The sequence below is a fragment of the Stegostoma tigrinum genome, chromosome 19 (assembly GCF_030684315.1).
Source record: "Stegostoma tigrinum isolate sSteTig4 chromosome 19, sSteTig4.hap1, whole genome shotgun sequence".
In the NCBI taxonomy this organism is placed as follows: Eukaryota; Metazoa; Chordata; class Chondrichthyes; order Orectolobiformes; family Stegostomatidae; genus Stegostoma; species Stegostoma tigrinum.
This window is the reverse complement of record NC_081372.1, coordinates 39,046,902-39,066,510: the sequence shown is the minus strand read 5'-3', so window position 1 is coordinate 39,066,510 and position 19,609 is coordinate 39,046,902. Positions and strand designations below refer to the sequence as shown.

Genomic DNA, 19,609 nt, shown 5'->3' with positions numbered 1-19,609 from the left:
AGTTATTTCTTTTGGATTATTTTTCCAGAAGTGGCAAATAAAAACTAATTACACCCTAAATTATCTAAATACTCCACATTTCTCCATATGGCTTCCTACATTCAAGAAATCAAGTTTCATATTGGAAATATTACAATGCCAGACAGACAAAAACCTAGAATAATAAACTTCTACTTTTATAAACATGGTCTCAAAAAGGTAAAAAATACCATCACAATGAATATGCTTTGAGCAAATGCTTCTTGGTATAGATATATTCTACAAATATAGAACTAGACATTTTGTTTATTAATACTAACTGTTTCTATATACAGAAGTCTTACTTAATTAATGCTGTTCTAGAAGTATCTTGAGGTTGAAATGACAAGAATGCATATGTTCGTGGATATTTAGATTTCAATAGACCATGTCTTTGATGAAGAGAAATTTAAATTTTCCAAAACAAAATACCCGAAAATTAAATAGCCAATCAACAAAGCAGACCTACCTATCACAAACAGTTAATGGTGGCAGGGTAGAGAATTAGACATAACTAACATCAGCATTTAAAATTTTGTACTGTTATACTTATTAACTGTAGCAACTTTCCAGAAGAATCTTATTGAAGATTCTAGTTCAGTATGTGCAGCAACTGACTGTAAAGCTGAAAATCACATTTTAGCTTTGTAAGCCCTCTTTGCACGATGAACCTCTTAAATAAAACTGTCCATAAGGTAGCATTTCAGAAAACGAAAGTAATACGACAGCAATTGTGGATGCCTTAATTTTTGAAGCCTGAATATAGTGACAATAAAGAAAGATTCAAATGAGTTAACCAGTTTTACATTTTAGGAAAATAAGATGAAGGGAGATTGTGAAATGGGTCTTGCATAGGCAAGTATGAACCAAGACACAATAGACTATCTGATGAATTTGTGCTTAGCAACAAAGTTAAGAAAATATTCCTGTACCATGATAGCAGACACACTGGAAATACCTAGTATGTTTGTCAGTAACTACAGAAAGAGAAAGAAGCTAATGTTTCAGTTCAATTCTGACAAAGATTTTTTGATATCTCTTGTTTCTCTCTCCGGATAGCAACAACCGTGGGTACTTCCAGTATTTTGTTTTTCTTTCAAATTTACAGTACCCAGCTCTACACCTTGTTAACTCAGACTCGTTAGCACTGGCAGTTCCTACTATCTCTGCTTCAGTAATCCTAATTATTTTGTACTTGGTGTTTGTGCAAGATGTCTCCGAGTTAAACATTCTGGCAAGTTGAGACAGAAAATTCACTGATCTTTGAGTCAACCTTATTGTAAGATGATGTAAAAAGAAGGTAAAGTCACCATTATCCAAGAGGACCACAGAGATATGGATTAACCTGCGGATCTCCACACCTCAGGCAAGAGATAAGGTCACAAGTTGGGACATGCACAGTGATTTCAACTGGTGTGGGAACTGAATCAGTGTTGTTGGCTTCACAATCCATCACAAACCAGTTATCCAGCTACCTTTCCTCCACAGATAATGTACAATACTTGGGAATGGCTCTTTGTGAGAAACTGACAAAATTGAGTTGTTCAGTCGGCAATATGAAAAGTTAAAAAAAATGAATTTATGCTGAAGGAAGCTAAAAACTGTACTGTCAAAGATCCTGAATTAGAACCCATTTAATCTAATTATTTTAATGACTTCATGTATCAGAGTATTTGATGAACATTCTCCTGTTGGATCAGTTTGAGTCACTTTAAGGAATGCTTCAGTAATCCTAGATAACAAGGTGTACAGCTGGATGAACACAGCAGGCCAAGCAGCATCAGTGGAGCAGGAAAACTGATGTTTTGGGTGTAGACCCTTCTTCAGAAATGTGGCCCATTTCTGAAGAAGGGTCTAAACCCAAAACGTCGGCTTTCCTGCTCCTCTGATGCTGCTTGGCCTGCTGTGTTCATCCAGCTCTACTCCTTGTTAACTCAGACTCTGCAGCTTTGGCAGTTCCTACTGTCACTGCTTCAGTAATCCTAATTATTTTGTAGAATGGGTTTAGTTAATTAAACTAACATATCCCATGACCATATTTTAATATTGAATTTGTCCATTTAAGATCACACAAATTTCCCAAAAAATTGTGATGTTCCCATTTATTAAATTTCATCAAAAGTAATGACCAGTTATAGAAACTTGGATGTCTGAGTTAGCAGCACTAGAGAAACGACTTGCAACAACTCAGCTGCACCATGAGCAGCAATTCTGTGATATTGCAGTCTACAATTTGAAATTGTTAAAATTTACAATAACTGGAAGGGATTTCAGTAGTTCTTATTTCACATGAATTGGTATTTTCATTTGAGAGAGCATTGCAAACAATTAAAATACTGAGCTTGATACAACTGAAAAGACAATGCTAAAAGCTGATAGGTTGCATGAGAAGTGTAATAACTTGGAGCAATGGTTTAAAAATGGTGGAGGGTGAAAAGACAAATAAATGAAATTAAGCATGTAATTTTTCTCTGTTTTTAATGTAACTGAGAATATAGTGCATGGACTAAATCTTCCTCTTATTAGCTTTTTTTCTGGTAGAATATCTTATTTCCTTCATGATGTGCCACTAGTATTGTAGACATAATCAAAATAGCAGATTGATAGAGAACTTGTTTTAGAACAAGTTTGAAACTCTGCCCACTCTTAATTACTAGACAAAATATAGTATTTGATGCATGCTTATTATGGACAAGTGGGCTTTGCAATCCTTGTTGTGACATATTTCTATCTCAAGCTTGAATAATAATAGATGGGTAGCGTTGCATTGTCAGTTCTGCCAAAAAATATTTCACCATTTTTTAGGCTAATATAAAATTTATATTAAGGCTACTCAGAAGTATAATCATTGCTTACAAAGCTAGCAAACTGAAATCTAAAATTTCAGTAATATTTGAAAGATTATCAGTTGGTCTTGCAATGTGGTTCATTTGAGCTTGCTAGAAACTACACACGTATGCAGGACCTGGTTCTTTGCAGGAAAACTGCATCTGCCCATAATGTGCATTTTCAATTAAAGTTTGGGATACATTGTTATGTGGAGCTTTCCTCGTAGTATGCCTCAATTCAAGTCAGCTTGCCCCCTTTTTTAATCAATTTAAACTGAAAGTTCTGGGCTTAGTGTTCCTTGGTGCGTTCTCCATGGAAAAACCTTAACCATTCGGAGCCTATGTGCCAACCAATCTCTCTGCTCATGCAATATAAATTTACAGACAGCAGAATGTTGCAGACAGAATGATCCAGGTGCCTTGTAGACTAATCAAAATATGTTAGCGTACAGGTATTGTTCACTTTATTAACAAACTGCCTTTATTGTTGGGGGTGGGGGGGGTGGTGGAGTAAAAAGGTAGCAAAATCCTACCATAGCTGCTCAGGACATTGCTGAGATGAAACTTTTGAGTACTTTACACAGAACTGATCTCTTTACTTAAGGAAGGATAAAAGTGCATTGGAGGAGTTCGGGAGAAGTTTCATTAAACTGATTCTTGGGATTATGGAATTGCCTTAAGGGAAAGGTTGAGCAGGTTGAATCAATACCAAATTGAATTTGGAAAACTGAGACATGATCTTACTGAAATAGAAAATTTAAGAGGGCTTAATCAGGTATTTATCAGAGACTTGCCCCTCGTATTGGAATCTAAAATTATATCTAAAATAGATTATGAGGTGAGACTGAGTAGACTGGGATTACACGCATTGGAATTCAGAAGAATGAGGGGAGATCTTATAGAAACATCTAAGATTATGAAGGGAATAGATAAAGTGGAGGCTGCGTGGTTGTTTCCGCTAGCAGGTGAAACTAGGACTAGGGGGCATTGCCTCAAAATACAGGGAAGCAGATGTAGGGCTGAGGTCAGGAGGAGCTTCTTCACCCAAAAGGTTGTGAATCTGTTGAATTCCCTGCCCAGTGTAGTGGTTGAAGCTACCTCACAGAATGTTTTTAAGGCAAAGCTAGATACATTTTTGAACAGTAAATGAATTAAGGGTTATGGTGAGTGGGCGGATAAGTGGAGCTGACTCTCAAAAAGATCAGCCATGATCTTATTAAATGGTGGGGCCAGATGGCCTTCTCCTGTTCCTAGTTTTTATGTTCTATTAGTTTCAAAAGAAGGGACATTCCATTTAAGACATAGATGAGGAGGAAATTCACCATTTAGAGGGGTGATAATCTTTAGAGTTTCCCACTCGAGTTGGCTGTGGATGCTGAATCATTAAATCTTTTCAAGGCTGAATTAGACAGATTTTTGCTCACCCTGGATAATAGTGGACCAGGCTCAAAGGTGAGATTAAGGGCACAGTAAGATCATGGCTGATCTGATTGAGTCTAGAAACAGGCTCATTTTCATACACGTTACTGGCTATCTATATTAACAGCTATATTTTTTGGGCATGATTGTGGTGATTAGTTGCTATCTTGAGGACTATGTCTTTAAAGTGGTGGTCTAATTTTATCTGATTGCTAACTCCTGGTAGCAGGTTGAAATAGAACTATTTGTAAAAGTCTTTCTCCAGGTCAGATCTCGTTAAGATGAGTTGGTGGTCTTATCCTTGCATTTTAAAGAAACAAATTTTGCAACATTGACAAAAGTGTAAAATTTTCACGTACAATGTATGAACATTAGATAAAGCATCAAAAACATAATAACTTCCCATAAGATTACTCTTAAATCAAATGGTACTCTATTTTATAAAGTTGAGAAGTTTTCCTTTAAATGCACACTATTATTTTGCTGAATTGCTGCTGCATCCCTTTAGAGTCACAAATGTTGAGTTGTTCTCAAGGAAACACAGGCTGAGGTCAGTTTGGTCTGGTAAATTTGTAGGCTAGAATATGCAAATCCCAGTGATACAATTAATTTTGCGATGACTCAAATATTCTAGTTTAAAATCAATTGGAATGGAATGAAAAGAAAAATCCCTATGTAAGTGTGATTTATTTGAACATACTGACGGTCCACACAAAACGTTTGTGGACAATCTTGCGATGCAAACACAACTCATTAAAATCTGGGAGAATTGGGTTTGAACATCTGAAGGTGGTAAAACTTACACTGGAGTATCATGACTGCATCAGCAATTTAACAAGTAAAGGTTGAGATAAGTTACAAAGTAGAAAGCAAAGTAAATTTGTCTAACAATAGCAGCAAGGGGAGGAAAAGCAGCAGGATTTCTTATTTAGCAGCTAAATGAACTCATCAAAATTCTTCATTATCAGAATGCTCAAGGAAATTGGGGATAGTGAAAATCAATAATCTTATTTACAATAAAGTGCATATCTGCTTGTGATGTAAATGTTAATTTACATTTAGATTTTTTTTTAAGATAAATATTTCTTATATTAGGGTTAACTGCCCACCTTCATAACGACAATCTAAACATGCAAAATATTATGTAGAAGAAATAAGTGTAGAGTTATTTGCTCTTAAAGGAAATTAAACAGCCAACAGATGGCACTATGTACACTTTAAGAGGCTCAGGATGCAATGTTGTGTAATCAAGTTGGTGCCAGCCCTTCTCCTGTATCCTAATGGAACTTAATATAGTGATGAAACATCTGGAGTAAAGCCTAGATGTTTAATCAATCCATATACTAGAGCAGCTCCTGTTCATCATCTTCAGAACCTGATGGTCCTTGACGTACCTCCTCATACCACTTGTTGGTTAACGTTTTCATCTGTATTCGGCCATGATGGAGGTCCTAGAGTACATATGAATAATCAGAAATATGAGATTAGAATTCATTTCAGTAATCCAATGCATCTCAGTAAAATTACTTATCTGTGCTGTTTTATTTATCTGAGCTCTGGGAAAGAAGCTTTGACCAGTTTGAGGTATAAAGGTAGTACATTCTGAGACAGTGCATACCCCGAATTGGAAGTGTCACCTATTTGTTAAAGGCACTGCTGATTTCTAATGGTGAAACTGGGTGCTTAGGCACCAGTATGCTGCTGGGCAGTTATGATGTAAGGTCTACAAGCACGTTATTCTGTCTTGCAATGGGTGCGAGCTGAATGTGGTGAAGGTGAATGAACTAAACTGGAATGGGATCTAAACAAGAAGCCCGTTTTGGGAATCAACGGGTGATGACAGTATTGAGGAAACAGATTATTTTTGCAGGAAACCCAAAATCACAGATATACACAATTAAGATCTACATGTACTCAGCCACTAGTAATAGAGCAAAGTAACAAACTGCATTACTATTTTAAGAGACTCACAACTTCAGCACTGAGTTTTAAACAGTATTTTTAAAATCTATTGCTTCTGCATTGTCCAAGTAAAACATTAAATGTCCCTCCAAATATATGAGAAGGACCTGCCTATAGGAACTTGCTACCCAGTAAGTTAAATAAGCAAATGATTCAAGGTAACAAGGTGTGGAGCTGGGTGAACACAGCAGGTCAAGCAGCATCTTAGGAGCACAAAAGCTGATGTTTTGGGCCTACACCCTTCATCAGCCAGGGTCTAGGCCCGAAACGTCAACTTTTGTGTTCCTAAGATGCTGCCTGGCCTGCTGAGTTCATCCAGCTCCACACTTTGTCATCTGGGATTCTCCAGCATTTGCAGTTCCCATTATCTCTAAGCAAATGATTCCATCTGTATTGGATTTTTCTTGATAATGACGACAAAGAAATACAAAGAATTAAAAAACGTATATTAATTTGCAACTGTCCTCATTACCACATCTGCACCAGTATATAATGCAACACGAGCCTGCACAAATAAAAACTTTCGCTTAAACAAAGTCAAAGCCAATGTTTATTCAGAATCTTTCTCTCCAAACTGCAAGCAATGCAGTTCTTCCAGAACATGCCTTTTCCTTTTTCTGACCACTCATGATATGTTCAATGGAGACAGAGATGTACAGTGGTGATGCAAGTTAGAAACTAAGATAACACTTAATGACAGACTTGGTAATTGTACAATAATCAAAATGCACTGTTGAGAAGTTATCAATCAGCCTCGTCCATTAACAGAATCTACAAGGGGCAGAGATAAAGTGATTAGCAAAGGTCTTTTCCCTCGGGTGGGAATGTTCAAAACTACTGGCATATTTTTATGGTGAAAGGAGAGATATAAAAGGGACCTGAGGGGCAACATTTTCACAGAGGTGGGTTCATATATGGAATGCACTACGAAAGGAAGTGGTAGATGCAAGTATAGTAACAATATCTAAAAGACATTTGGACAGGTATGTGAATACGGGCCAAATGCAGGCAAGTGGGACTAGCTTAGTTTGCGAAACTTGGTCATGGACAATTTCCATGACTACGACTAAACTTGTTACTAGGGCTCGAGAAACTTACCATTCAGATCATAAAACCACACGATATGAGCAGAATTAGGCCATTCAACCCATTGAGTCTGTTTGGCCATTTGAGCACGGCTGTGTCTCTCAATTCCATTCTCTGGCCTTCTCCCCGTAACACTCGATCCCCTTAGTAACCAACAACTTATCTATCTCAAGTCCTAAATACACTCAATGACTTGGTATTCACATTCTTCTGTGGCTATGAATTCCACAGAGCAACCACCCCTTGGCTGAAGAAATTCCTCCACTCATCAGTTCTAAAGGTTATCCTTTCACTGAGACTGTGCTCTTGGATCCCAGTCACTCCTAGCATTGGAATGATCTCCACATCATCTCTATCCAGCCTCTCAGCATTGTGCACGTTTCAATGCGACCCTCCTCATCCTTCTAAACTCCACTGAATACAGACCCAGAGTCCTCAAATGCTCCTCATATGATAAGCCCTTTGTTTCTGTTATTATTCTTCTCAATTTCCTGGTGCCCCTCCAACACTAGCAACTAATACATCCTTACTCAGCTATGGGGCCCAAACTGCTCACATTATTCCAAATGCGGTCTAATCAGAGCCTTATACAGTCTCAGCAGTGCATATCTGCCTTTGTATTCCTGGTCTCTTTAAATGAATGCCAACATTGCATTTGTCTTCCTAAATGCGAGCTGAGCCTGCATGTTATCCTTATTGAGAATCCTGAACTAGAATTCCCAAGTTTTCTTTGCACTTCAGACTTCTGAAGGCTATCTTTTTTAAACTGGGAAAGGTTATGCCTCTTCTTCCTACAAAGGTGCATCATGTCACACTTTCCCACACTGGACTTTCCCACAGGCTTCTTCTAGCCTGTCCTGGTCCTTCTGTCGCCTTCTCACTTGCTCAACACTGCCTGCCCTCCACCTATCTTTGTCATTTGCAAACTTAGTCCAGATTGTTAGTGTATCAAATGAACAGTTGCAGTCTTAACAATGACCCCTGTGGAACTCCACTGGTCACTGGCTACCATCCTGAAATACACCCCTTTATCCCATATCTCTCCCTTCTGCCAGTCAGCCAATCCTCTATCCAGCCTGTAACTCCATGGACTTGTCTTACGTAGCAGCCTCCTGTGTGGCACTTAGTCAAAGGCCTTCTGGAAATCCAAACAGATCATCACTGGCTCTCCTTTGTCTGACTTGCTTATTATTTCCTCAAAGAATTCTAACTGAGTTATCAGGAATGACCTCCCCTTGATGAGACTGTGCTGACTCAGACCCATTTTACCATGCACTTCCAAGTACTCTGCAATCACATCCTTAATAATGGGCTCTAAAATCATACCAACACAAGTCAGGTTAACCAGTCTACAGTTTCCTTTCTTAAACAGGGGTGTCACATTAGCTATTTTTCAGAACTCCAGAACCCATCCTGACTCCAGTGATTTCTGAAAGATCATGACCAATGCCTTTACAATCTCTGCAGCTATCTCCTTCAGAACTCTGTGGTGTAGTCCATCCGGTCTGAGTGATTTACTCTCCTTCAGACCATTCAGCTTCCTCAACACCTTCTGTTTAGTGATGGTAACTACATTCACCTCTGCCCCCCTGGCTCTCTAAGTAATAGTATGCTGCTGCTGTCTTCCATTGTGAAAACTTATGTTAAGTTCCTCTGCCATTTCTTTGTTCTCCATTATTACTACTTCAGCTTCATTTTCCAGCAGTCCTATGCCCACTCTTGCCATTCTCTTACTTTTTACACATATCTTAAAAAAAAAACCTTGCCCTCCTCCTTTAATATCACTAGCCTTTCTCTACCCTTTTTTTTACAAAGTTATCCTGTGCTGGATTTTAAAGGCTTCCCATGAATCTTCACCACATTGCACACTCTCTGTATTGTTTTTATAACCTAACAGGTAGCTTATTGCAAAATACTGCAGATGCTGTAAATCTGTGGAGGGAGAAAACTCTTAAGGACAGGTCAAAAACCTAAAATGTCGGTTCAGAAAGTCTGGTTTTTAGCTATTTGTTTTCATTAAGCCAGCTGGACGTACTGTCAGGACCTAAGGCAGCTGACTCGGTGGAAATTTCTTTGGACAATTATCTTGCAGCTGGAAACTTCCATAAAAAGTTCCCTACAGTCAACAATTTTGTTCCAACGGACTTAAGCTTAATATTAACCCATGAAAAGTTAGAGAATTAAAAGCCTCCTCTAACTCCTGGGAAACCATCAAATTGAATTCTCAGGTTACCACTAATCTCGCTAAATACACAAACCTGACCACTGGCCGTTTCAGAACCTTCAATCACCTGACCTCATTCCCCAACCCCAACTATCCATCGCTCAGTTCCCGCCATCAAACTACCCTTAGCCTTACCCATTTCCCTCGCTAGTCATCCAGCAGGCATCCCAGACAGCAACATCCTTCACTCATCTTCTATTCTAAACCCCATATTTATCTTTACATAGAGTTGTCAAAGCGGCTGGCTGCAGGACAATTAAACTCCCAGAATAAAGCACTTACTGCTGCAAAAGGTGTGGTTTTCACTCTCATTGACTGGGCTGTTGGCTAAGTTTCCTTGATTAGTCTCCACTCCTTTGCAAAAGGAGACATCCATCCAGGCAATTCCAGGGCACATTTGATCAAAAGGTGAGTACATATCTTTTAGTCCAAACAAAGTCAGAAATAGGGTTTCTGATCCGGTTGGGAATTACTGGACTCTTTCTGTCTTTATAGACACTGTCAGGCCTAGAGTATTTCCATCATTTTCTCTATGCCTCAAAACGGGTCGGCTATTCACTGCTGGGCAAGTGGAATGAAGCTTACACTATCCAATGGTGCAGACATGTTGGAGCAGCATTGTGGGATCAACTGTGTCAAATTCTGCAGATAAGTTGAGAAGCATTAGGAAGAATAATGTGTTTTTGATATATGCGCTTTCAAAGTCAAAAAATCATGTCCTGACAGCAGTTTTGGTAGTACAGTGGGACGGGAGAACCAGAATGGTGAAATTTAAAAATATAGCCTTGGGAACGCAGAGCAAATACTTGGAAGCCAATAAATGTCCAGGAATAGTACCGGAATGAGACAGAACTTTTAACAATACCAATCAAAAGGAGAAACGGTGGCACAGTGACACTAGACTTGTACTCGAGATGCCCAGGCCAATTATCTGGGGTCATGGGTCAAATTTCATCAATACAGCTGGTGGAATTTAAACAATAAATTTAAAAAAGGCTGGTATTGAAAGCCAGTTCCAAAGCGTTGGTCCACTAATAATATCCTTTAGGAAAACAAATCTGTTATATTAAACCAGTCAGAGCTACTTGTGACTTTAGGCCCAAAAAAATGTTGTTGAATTTTAAACAGCTTAGCAAGACATTCAGTCCAAGGGCAATCAGGAAAAGCCAATAAATGCTGGACTCTCCAGGATTACCCAGATCTCACAAAAGAATAAACTAAATTACCATCATAGCAATGAACAGGAGAAACAGGATGAGCAGTTTAATGGCAATAGCACCAAGGAGCAGGAATCTCATTAACAACTGATTAGCGTTATCAGGGAGTAAATAAATATTGTTGCAAGATGTTGTTTTTGAAAGGTGATTAACCAGATGTAGCTGACATAATGATATTGCCAGAAGAATAACATACATGTGTAAGATACAGACACAGGAGCCCTCTGGAGATTTTGCTCGATTTGTTGAAGCTAGCATAAACATTTAAAGATGAATACTTTCAACTTTCTGAAGAGCTCCTGGTATGTGAATATATATTGTTGCCTTCAACTCAAAAATGTAAAGATTTACTTTGTAATCTCACTGATTTGACTTAATATAGATTATCAGTGTTTCAAAATATCCTAGACCTTGCTCGTGTATTAGAAGCAATAATATCTTACACAAACTCAACATGTTCTTGCTCTAATGTAAAGGCACCTTATTATGTCAAACAGATTTGGTTTTCAAGAAACACTGTCTCAGATTCTTCAAAAGGAGCTGTTGTGGATTTCCAGTATCTGCGCACTTAATTCCTTAAAAGTGGAATTTGACTACATCCAAATATCTTAATACAAAGTTACCCAAAATTCCTCAGGCAACAATCCAACTATTCCAAGCGCTGATCAACAAAACAGATGTCAAGACCAACAACATAGATGTCAACTATGAATTATAATACTAATTTTAATGAATATGCAAAAATAAGAACAGCTGCAAGTTTTTATCTCAAGTCTGCTCTACCATTCAATGCAATCATGCTACTCAGTAACCCAAGTCCATATGCTCACCTTTGCTCCATATCTTAAAACACTCCTTGTAGAACACTGTTCCAAATGCCTACCATCCTTTGTTTGGAGAACTTCGTTCCAGAAAAATCAAGCTCTAACTTTTAGGCTATGTTCTGTAATACTACTGTCCCCAATAAGTGTAAATAGTTTCCCTCCATTGACCTTATACATTGTCCTTGATGAAAAGTTCAAGGATATATTCTTGTGTATTTTACATAGAATATAACTAGAAATGGGAAAAGAAAGTATGGAATGTTAAGCTTCACCACATTAGAACAGCTACGAGAGAAGGAAGAATCTTTCTGAATTTCCTAATTAGCAAATCCAACTATTAACTTGCTTTTCCATTGTCAAAAAATACAATAAATTCTAGTATTTCACAGCCAACATTATCAGTTTATGCACTATAGTATATTAAATATTGATTTGTTGATCAAAGAGAAATTAGAAAGGCCAACCTCTGGAGTAAGTCTTCGAGTAAAGAAAGGGTTCAAATATTTCGCATCCAGCCACATGAAGCCTTTGAGATCATGCCGCTTGATGTATTGTGCTTCATACTCTTCCTCAGTTAGTTCGGATAAATGCTCAGACTCAATTGTATTTCCCTGGAAACAACAGCAACCAGTTAGAACTACGCATATAATTATTAGTCGTTTTATACTGAGTTAGATTGCCAACTATGAATTATTTATTGAATTCTGTAAAATAACGCCATAATTTTTACTACCAAATTGTATTATTCTACTCATTATCCTTAAATAAAATAAAAGACAGGCAGTAAATTCAAAATATTATAAAGTGGCTAAGAAAATGCTGCATTTTTAAACAATTGCTTTAATTCCAAAACAAGTAATTGGGTCTTTTATTATAAGAAGTTATGACTGTGGTATTCTATCTTAATTGTTCAATTCCCAATTTTCTGATTTGGTTGATCGACTGATAGGAAGGCTCATGTGTCAAAGTGCCACAAAGGATGGGAAGACAAAAGGCAAATAAAATACCATCTTCTCAGTTTTGCTGAGGGTAATATCTTTCTTGTTTCTTCTGTGGATTTTAGAGTCTTCTATATCCATCAACCTGATGAGAGGCATTGTTCCTCCACCCAAAACCAGAATCGTGAAAAGTACAATGACTATTGTGGTTGTTCCAATGAGCTGACGCTTCTCTATTGGCTCCATCTCCAAATGTAGACTCAAAGCATAGGGAATGGCACCACGTAAACCTAATGTTCAAGCATGGGAACAAGTCCAAAGGATTTAAGGAGTAACAAGGAGATAAAACCACAACAGCTATCATGTCCATCAATTTTGATTACGGCCAATTTAACATCAACTGAGGTTTCAATTCAAACAACAGTTATGTTTTTATTGAAACCAAACTCAAAGCATATTATAAAAAATTACTATCGAGTCAAATTTGTGGATTAAAATAAACACGTAGTTATAAAGTAGATAGTCACAAGAGACAGATGTTTGGATTATTTTATGATTGAGTTACCTGCGGTTATGATATACCACTGTTGCTTGTTTAAGACTGATTATACTTAGGATATCAAATTAGGATCAGCAAGTTAATTTTGGAATTTGGAAGATGTTTTGAGGTGAATCCAGGAAGATTAGGGAAGCAATGTTTAGGAAGGAATGGTATTCAATGAAAATACTTTGTAGTGCAAAAGATGCCATTGTGAAAACAAATTCATGTACCGACCTTCATATCAAGGTGCCCCAAAGTGTTTTATAGCCAATTAAGTACTTTTCAAGTACAGTCATTTGTATTGCATGACATCAATTTACAAATAACAAGTTCCCATTGGAACTGCTGGTTGAGAATACAACAAATATAGAGGTTAGTTATGTGACCATGCCTCTAATTTAGGGTAAAATTGAGGAATGAAAGGACTCATGCGACCTGCTCTGAATCCTGCCTGATAACAAGCAACAGTGCTGACAGTGAATACATAGCTTATACAATTTCATGTTAGAATAAACTAAGGGAGGTGTAGAAGATAGCTAACTAGCATACCTCCTGGACTCAGCACCCATGAGAGTTGCTGTGAAGTGGAGCTTTGAGAGTGGAAGACAGCATAGGAAATCATTGCAGGATTCAGAATTTTCTACAAATGACACTGAACCTCAGACAGATGCAGTGAGTGTGTGACAGCACATGAGATACAGAATTGGGAGCCTTCACTCAAATTGAAATTTAAATGAAACTGGAAGATTCACCTGACTTTGATCAAAAAGAGGGATCACCAGGGTAACCTGGAGAATTTGTAAATAGAACTGGTTTTAGAATTTTAGTCTGCTACTTTGGCAATTCTTGAGGCTTTTCTTCAAATATATGGTACACTGCTAGTTGAAGGAAACAAAGAAGCCAACTCGTACTGTCACAACGGATACAGTAAAAATTTCTGATTACAATACATGTACAAGTAGCAATCAGCCATAAACAAGATTGATTAGAAGTACCTTAATCATGCCATAATCAAAGTAGTTAACAGTCAGTAGTTAATGAGTGTATTTTTCATAATTTATACCAATTACATTAAATGACCATTTTAAATACTACTGTTAGAAGAGACTGTAGGAAATAAATAAACAGGAGACTCCATGGGTCTTAATAATAGCAGAGCCCTTGAGTTTTAAACTATACGGACACTTTTTAATACGTTTGGTCATTTTATTAAAGACAAAGTAAACATTCTATCAAGACAACCCATTGTATGTTGAAGGTAATATGCACACAGTCAGATCTAATCAGTGATGATTACCATATTAAAATTTATTGAAATTTAATTTCTTAATAAGTAGAGAGGTTGATATCAAATTGGGTATAAAAGGAAGGTTCGGATAGACATTATTTTATATAGTTCATATTTCAAATACATAGCAGATACAGAATAACATGGATAAGAATGTAGTAGTTTAGTTCTGTGGGAAAAACAGAATGATAGAACATACTTAGGCGGTAATAAATTGGGAAAAGTCAGCATACAGACAGACCTGTGTCCTTTTACACTAGTCACAAAGCAAGCAAGTTAAGAAGGCCAATTGCATTTTGGCTTTCATTGGAAATAGGCTTGAACAAAGGAACAAAGAAATCCGCAACTTTCCCCCCACAGTGATCGAGAACGCCCTTGACCGCGTCTCCCGTATTTCCCGCAACACATCCCTCACACCCCGCCCCCGCCACAACCACCCTAAGAGGATCCCCCTCGTTCTCACACACCACCCTACCAACCTCCGGACACAACACATCATCCTCCGACACTTTCGCCATTTACAATCCGACCCCACCACCCAAGACATTTTTCCATCCCCACCCCTGTCTGCTTTCCAGAGAGACCACTCTCTCTGTGACTCCCTTGTTCGCTCCACAGTGCCCTCCAACCCCACCACACCCGGCACCTTCCCCTGCAACCGCAGGAAATGCTACACTTGCCCCTACACCTCCTCCCTCACCCCTATCCTAGGCCCCAAGATGACATTCCACATTAAGCAGAGGTTCACCTGCACATCTGTCAATGTGGTATACTGCATCCACTGTACCCGGCGCGGCTTCCTCTACATTGGGGAAACCAAGCGGAGGCTTGGAGACCACTTTGCAGAACACCTCCGCTCAGTTCGCAACAAGCAACTGCACCTCCCAGTCGCAAACCATGTCCACTCCCCCTCCCATTCTCTAGATGACATGTCCATCATGGGCCTCCTGCACTGCCACAATGATGCCACCCGAAGGTTGCAGGAACAGCACCTCATATTTCGCCTGGGAACCCTGCAGCCTAATGGTATCAATGTGGACTTCACCAGTTTCAAAATCTCCCCTTCCCCCACTGCATCCCCAAACCAGCCCAGTTTGTCCCCTCCCCCCACTGCACCACACAACCAGCCCAGCTCTTCCCCCCCCACCCACTGCATCCCAAAACCAGTCCAACCTGTCTCTGCCTCCCTAACCGGTTCTTCCTCTCACCCATCCCTTCCTCCCACCCCAAGCCGCACCCCCCATCTACCTACTAACCTCATCCCACCTCCTTGACCTGTCCGTCTTCCCTGGACTGACCTATCCCCTCTCTACCCCCTCACCTACACTCTCTCCACCTATCTTCTTTACTCTCCATCTTCGGTCCGCCTCCCCCTCTCTCCCTATTTATTCCAGTTCCCTCTCCCCATCCCCCTCTCTGATGAAGGGTCTAGGCCCGAAACTTCAGCTTTTGTGCTCCTGAGATGTTGCTTGGCCTGCTGTGTTCATCCAGCCTCACATTTTATTATCAAAGAAATCTTATTATAGTTACGCACAGTCTTGATGTGACCACACCCAGTTACTGTGTACAGTTTTGGTCTGCTTAGCAAAGAGAAGTAGATGGAGTGCATCTAAGATTCATCAGGCTGATTCCCACGAATAACAGGTTTACCAAATGAAAGGAGATTGGGTCAACTTGGCGTGCATTCATTGGAGCTAAGAAGAATGGGAGAGAATCTAATCAGAACGAACTAAATTCTAAACACTAAAATACTACATTGGTCAGCACTTCAAGATATCTCATGGAGTTTATGTCCACCTGAGGGACAGATGGGTCTTGGTTTCTTGTCTCATCTTGTGACAATTTGGCTTTGGAAATGCAGTGAAGTAGGAATTTAGATTATGCGCTCAAGTCCAAAGAGAGGGACTTGAAATCACAAATTTGAGACTCAGGTAAAGATGCTAACACTGATTCATCTTGCATGAGTGTGGGAGTGAGGTTAAGGTAGGAAAGGTTGTGAAACTGGCAAGAAAAACAGTGCAGCAATTTGCAAAAGTTGGCTTGAATTATGCTTGACAATGACAGGGACAGAAGGCAGAGAAATCCTTTTCCTTTACTCCATGGTTCTTACCATCTCCTTCTCTTCCTTAAAGAAGATCTGTAAAATCCTATTTAGTCATTTATTGGTAGCCACTTTTTAAAATTGTGTTTTTTCAGTTTATGACCATATGCTTCTGTAAACTGCCTTAAGATATTTGTTCTACATTAATACACTATACAAATTTAGGTTTTCATTGGAAATTTAAATCAAATCAAATATAAAGCAACAAAAAAAAGCTGTGATGAATTGTCCCACTAAGTTTAGCATCACTAATGCATCAAACAACATAACTTTATGGCCAGAGTACAGCAAATACAAAAAAAATCTAAATCTAATGAGTTTTGCTTGTTTTATATTATTGTTTTAAATGAAAAACGTTAAAACTTAAACTACATTTTACTATGCTGCAAATAGCAATGATCCACTTACCGCTAAACCACATAACAAACATCATTTTCGGGGTAATTTTATGATCTCGAAAGAAGTTCAGAAGGTAAGACAGCGGAAAGATATTCACTGCTCTGCCAAATAAGACAAGAACCTGTAAATAAAAAGTCTTATTAATAGAATTAAATATGGATAATAAATAGTAGTTTTTTAAAATACATACATGTATTTAATTAGTAAGTTTAGTATAGCCAGCAACGCATTTGTCTTGATATTTTATTTACAGATTGCTGACACTAACTTGGTTTTGCTTCAGTGTCCACACCTATTTCATTTGCGATTTGGTGAAAATACGATCCAAGATTGAGTACATATGTATCAACAGTTGCAGCATTAAGGATTTTCTTTCACTTCATCAAGACCAATTTTTTTTTGTAATGTGGACTGTGGACTGAAATAGAAAAGTGGTTGTTCCATAAAATAAAAATTGTGGAAGGGGTAGGTGCACTTTTTAAAAGCAAGCTCCTTTAAAAGCTACAGTAAGCACTGTTTATACAGTTGTTTGTTCAGCCAGTAAAGGAGAAGTTCAGTTGTAAATGAACTGTCACCAGACCCTGAGTACAAAGTGAGATTCCGCCACCAACACGTGGACTGCGATGTGGTAACCAGTTGTTGATGACAAATACCTTCTGCCTACAAATGACTATGCAATTGGCTCCCAGGCAGCTGAACAACTTGTTAGTGAACAAGAGAGCCAGAAGCTTTGTGCCTCCGGAAAGAAATCGAAAATAGAATCATACAGCACAGAAACAGGTCCTTTGGCTCAACATGTCTGCACCAAATATGACATTCTAAACTACTCTCACCTGACTTCACATGGTCTGTATCCTTCCGTTTCCAGCCTGTTCATATGTCTGTCTAAATGTCTCTGAAAGATGTTGCTATTGTATCTTCTTCTAATACCTTCCCTGGCAACACATCCAGGCAACTACTGCTATTTTTCTGTAAAGAAAAACTTGTCTCGCACATCTCCGTACAACTTTCCCTTCTTACCATAAACTTATCCGCTTAATATTTGACATCTGCCTATCCGAAGTATCCATGCCTTTCAATTTTATATTTCTATCAGGTCGCCCCTAACCCTCTGAGTTTCCAGTGAAAACAATCACAGGTTTGTCCAAACTCTCCTAATAGCTAATACACTCCCAATTAAAGCAACATCCTGGTAAATCCTTCTTGCAAAGTCTCCAAAGCTCCACATTCTTCCTGTAGTGTGGCAACCAGAACTGCACACCATATTCCAAATGAGGCCTAACTAAATTTTTATGCAACTGCAACATGATTTGCCAACTTTTATACTCAATGCCTCAACTGATGGAGACAAGCATAACATATGCCTTCTTTACCACTTTATCCATTTGTGTTGCCACTTCAGGTAGCTATGAAATTGCACTCCAAGATCCTTTGTATATCAAATGTTCCCAAGAATCCTGCCATTTAACATATTTTTCTCTTGCATCTGACCTCCCAGTACTTATGATCTAAGTCTAGTCCATTTCTTGGTCCAAATTTCCAACTGATCTATATTTGACTGTATCCTTTGACAACTTTCCTCACTACCCACAACTCCAGTAATTTTCATGTTGTCTACAAAATTCCTAATCACACCACTTGCATTTTTCATCCTGATCATGTGTGTTTAAATATAATGTATATAAGAAAAAAAAAGGGTCCCAGCACTGATACTTGTTGAAAATTACTAGTTACACATCTCCAGTCAGAAAAGCACCACTCCACAACACACTGTCTTTGATGAAAAAGCCAATTTTGTATGCAACTTCCCAACTCACTGTGAATCCCATATGACTTAATCTTCTGTACTAGCCTATGATGAGGAACCTTGTCTTATGCTTTAGTAAAGTCCAAAAGACTACATCCACTAATCAATGGTTTATTGGCAGTTGCTGAAAAAACTCAAATGAGAGAGAAGACCTCCTCCACACAAAGCCATTCTGACTATCTCTATTAAGTCCATCCTTCTCCAAATCAAGTAAATCCTGTATCTGAGAATCTTCTCCAATAATTTCTCAGCCACTGACACAATGTTCACCAATTTATAATTTCCTGGATTAATGCTGTTGTCCTTCTTAAACAAAGGAACAAAATTGGCTGTTCTCCAGTCTTTAGGGTCCTTATGTGTGGCTAAAGAAGATACAAAGATCTCTGGTCAAACCCCAGTGATCTCCTACCTTGACTCCCTCCGTATCCTGGGAACAGATACCATCAAGCCCCGCAGGCTTATCTACCTTAATGTTTTTCCAAGACATCTAAAATCGCCTCCCTCTTCATGTTGTCATGCCCTAGAATATAATGTACCTCTCTCTAATTGCAACATTATCCATGCCCTTCTCCTTGGTGAATACCGACGTGAGTACTGATTAAAGACATCACATACTTCCTCTGGCTCCATGCATATACTCCCTCCTTTGTCTTTGAATGGATCTACCCTTTCCCATAGCTACCTTCTTGATCCTAATATACAAACAAAATGCCTTGGGGTTCTCCTTAATCCTACTTGCCAAGAACATTTCATGGCCTCTTTCAGTCTTCCTAATTCCTTGTTTAAATTCTTTCCTACTTCCTTTATATTACTCAAGAGTATTTTCAGATTTCAGTTTCCTATACCTTGCATACGTTTTCCTTTTATTTTTAACTGAATTTTCTATGTGTTTGTCATCCAGGGTTCCTGAATTTTGCCATCCTTATCTTTCATTCTCACAGAAACATACTGGTCCTA

At 38.5% G+C, this 19,609-nt stretch overlaps 1 protein-coding gene across 4 annotated transcripts in view; it reads right to left on the bottom strand.

Annotated features, from left to right (window-relative positions):
* Positions 1 to 1,921: 1,921 nt before the first annotated feature.
* The window catches only part of slc9a8 (solute carrier family 9 member 8), a 72,991-nt gene continuing 55,303 nt past the window's right edge, over positions 1,922 to 19,609 (bottom strand). For 3 of the 4 annotated variants that reach the window (XM_048550221.2, XM_048550222.2, XM_048550223.2), the window contains 4 exons: positions 16,855 to 16,966; positions 12,586 to 12,806; positions 12,043 to 12,189; positions 1,922 to 5,716 (listed from right to left, as the gene is read on the bottom strand). In XM_048550221.2, coding sequence (XP_048406178.1) covers positions 5,609 to 5,716; positions 12,043 to 12,189; positions 12,586 to 12,806; positions 16,855 to 16,966 — 588 coding nt within the window. In that variant the 3' untranslated portion in view covers positions 1,922 to 5,608. Of the gene's footprint in view, positions 5,717 to 12,042; positions 12,190 to 12,585; positions 12,807 to 15,714; positions 16,040 to 16,854; positions 16,967 to 19,609 lie in introns of those variants that run through there. The other variant, XM_048550224.2, reaches the window with a different exon arrangement.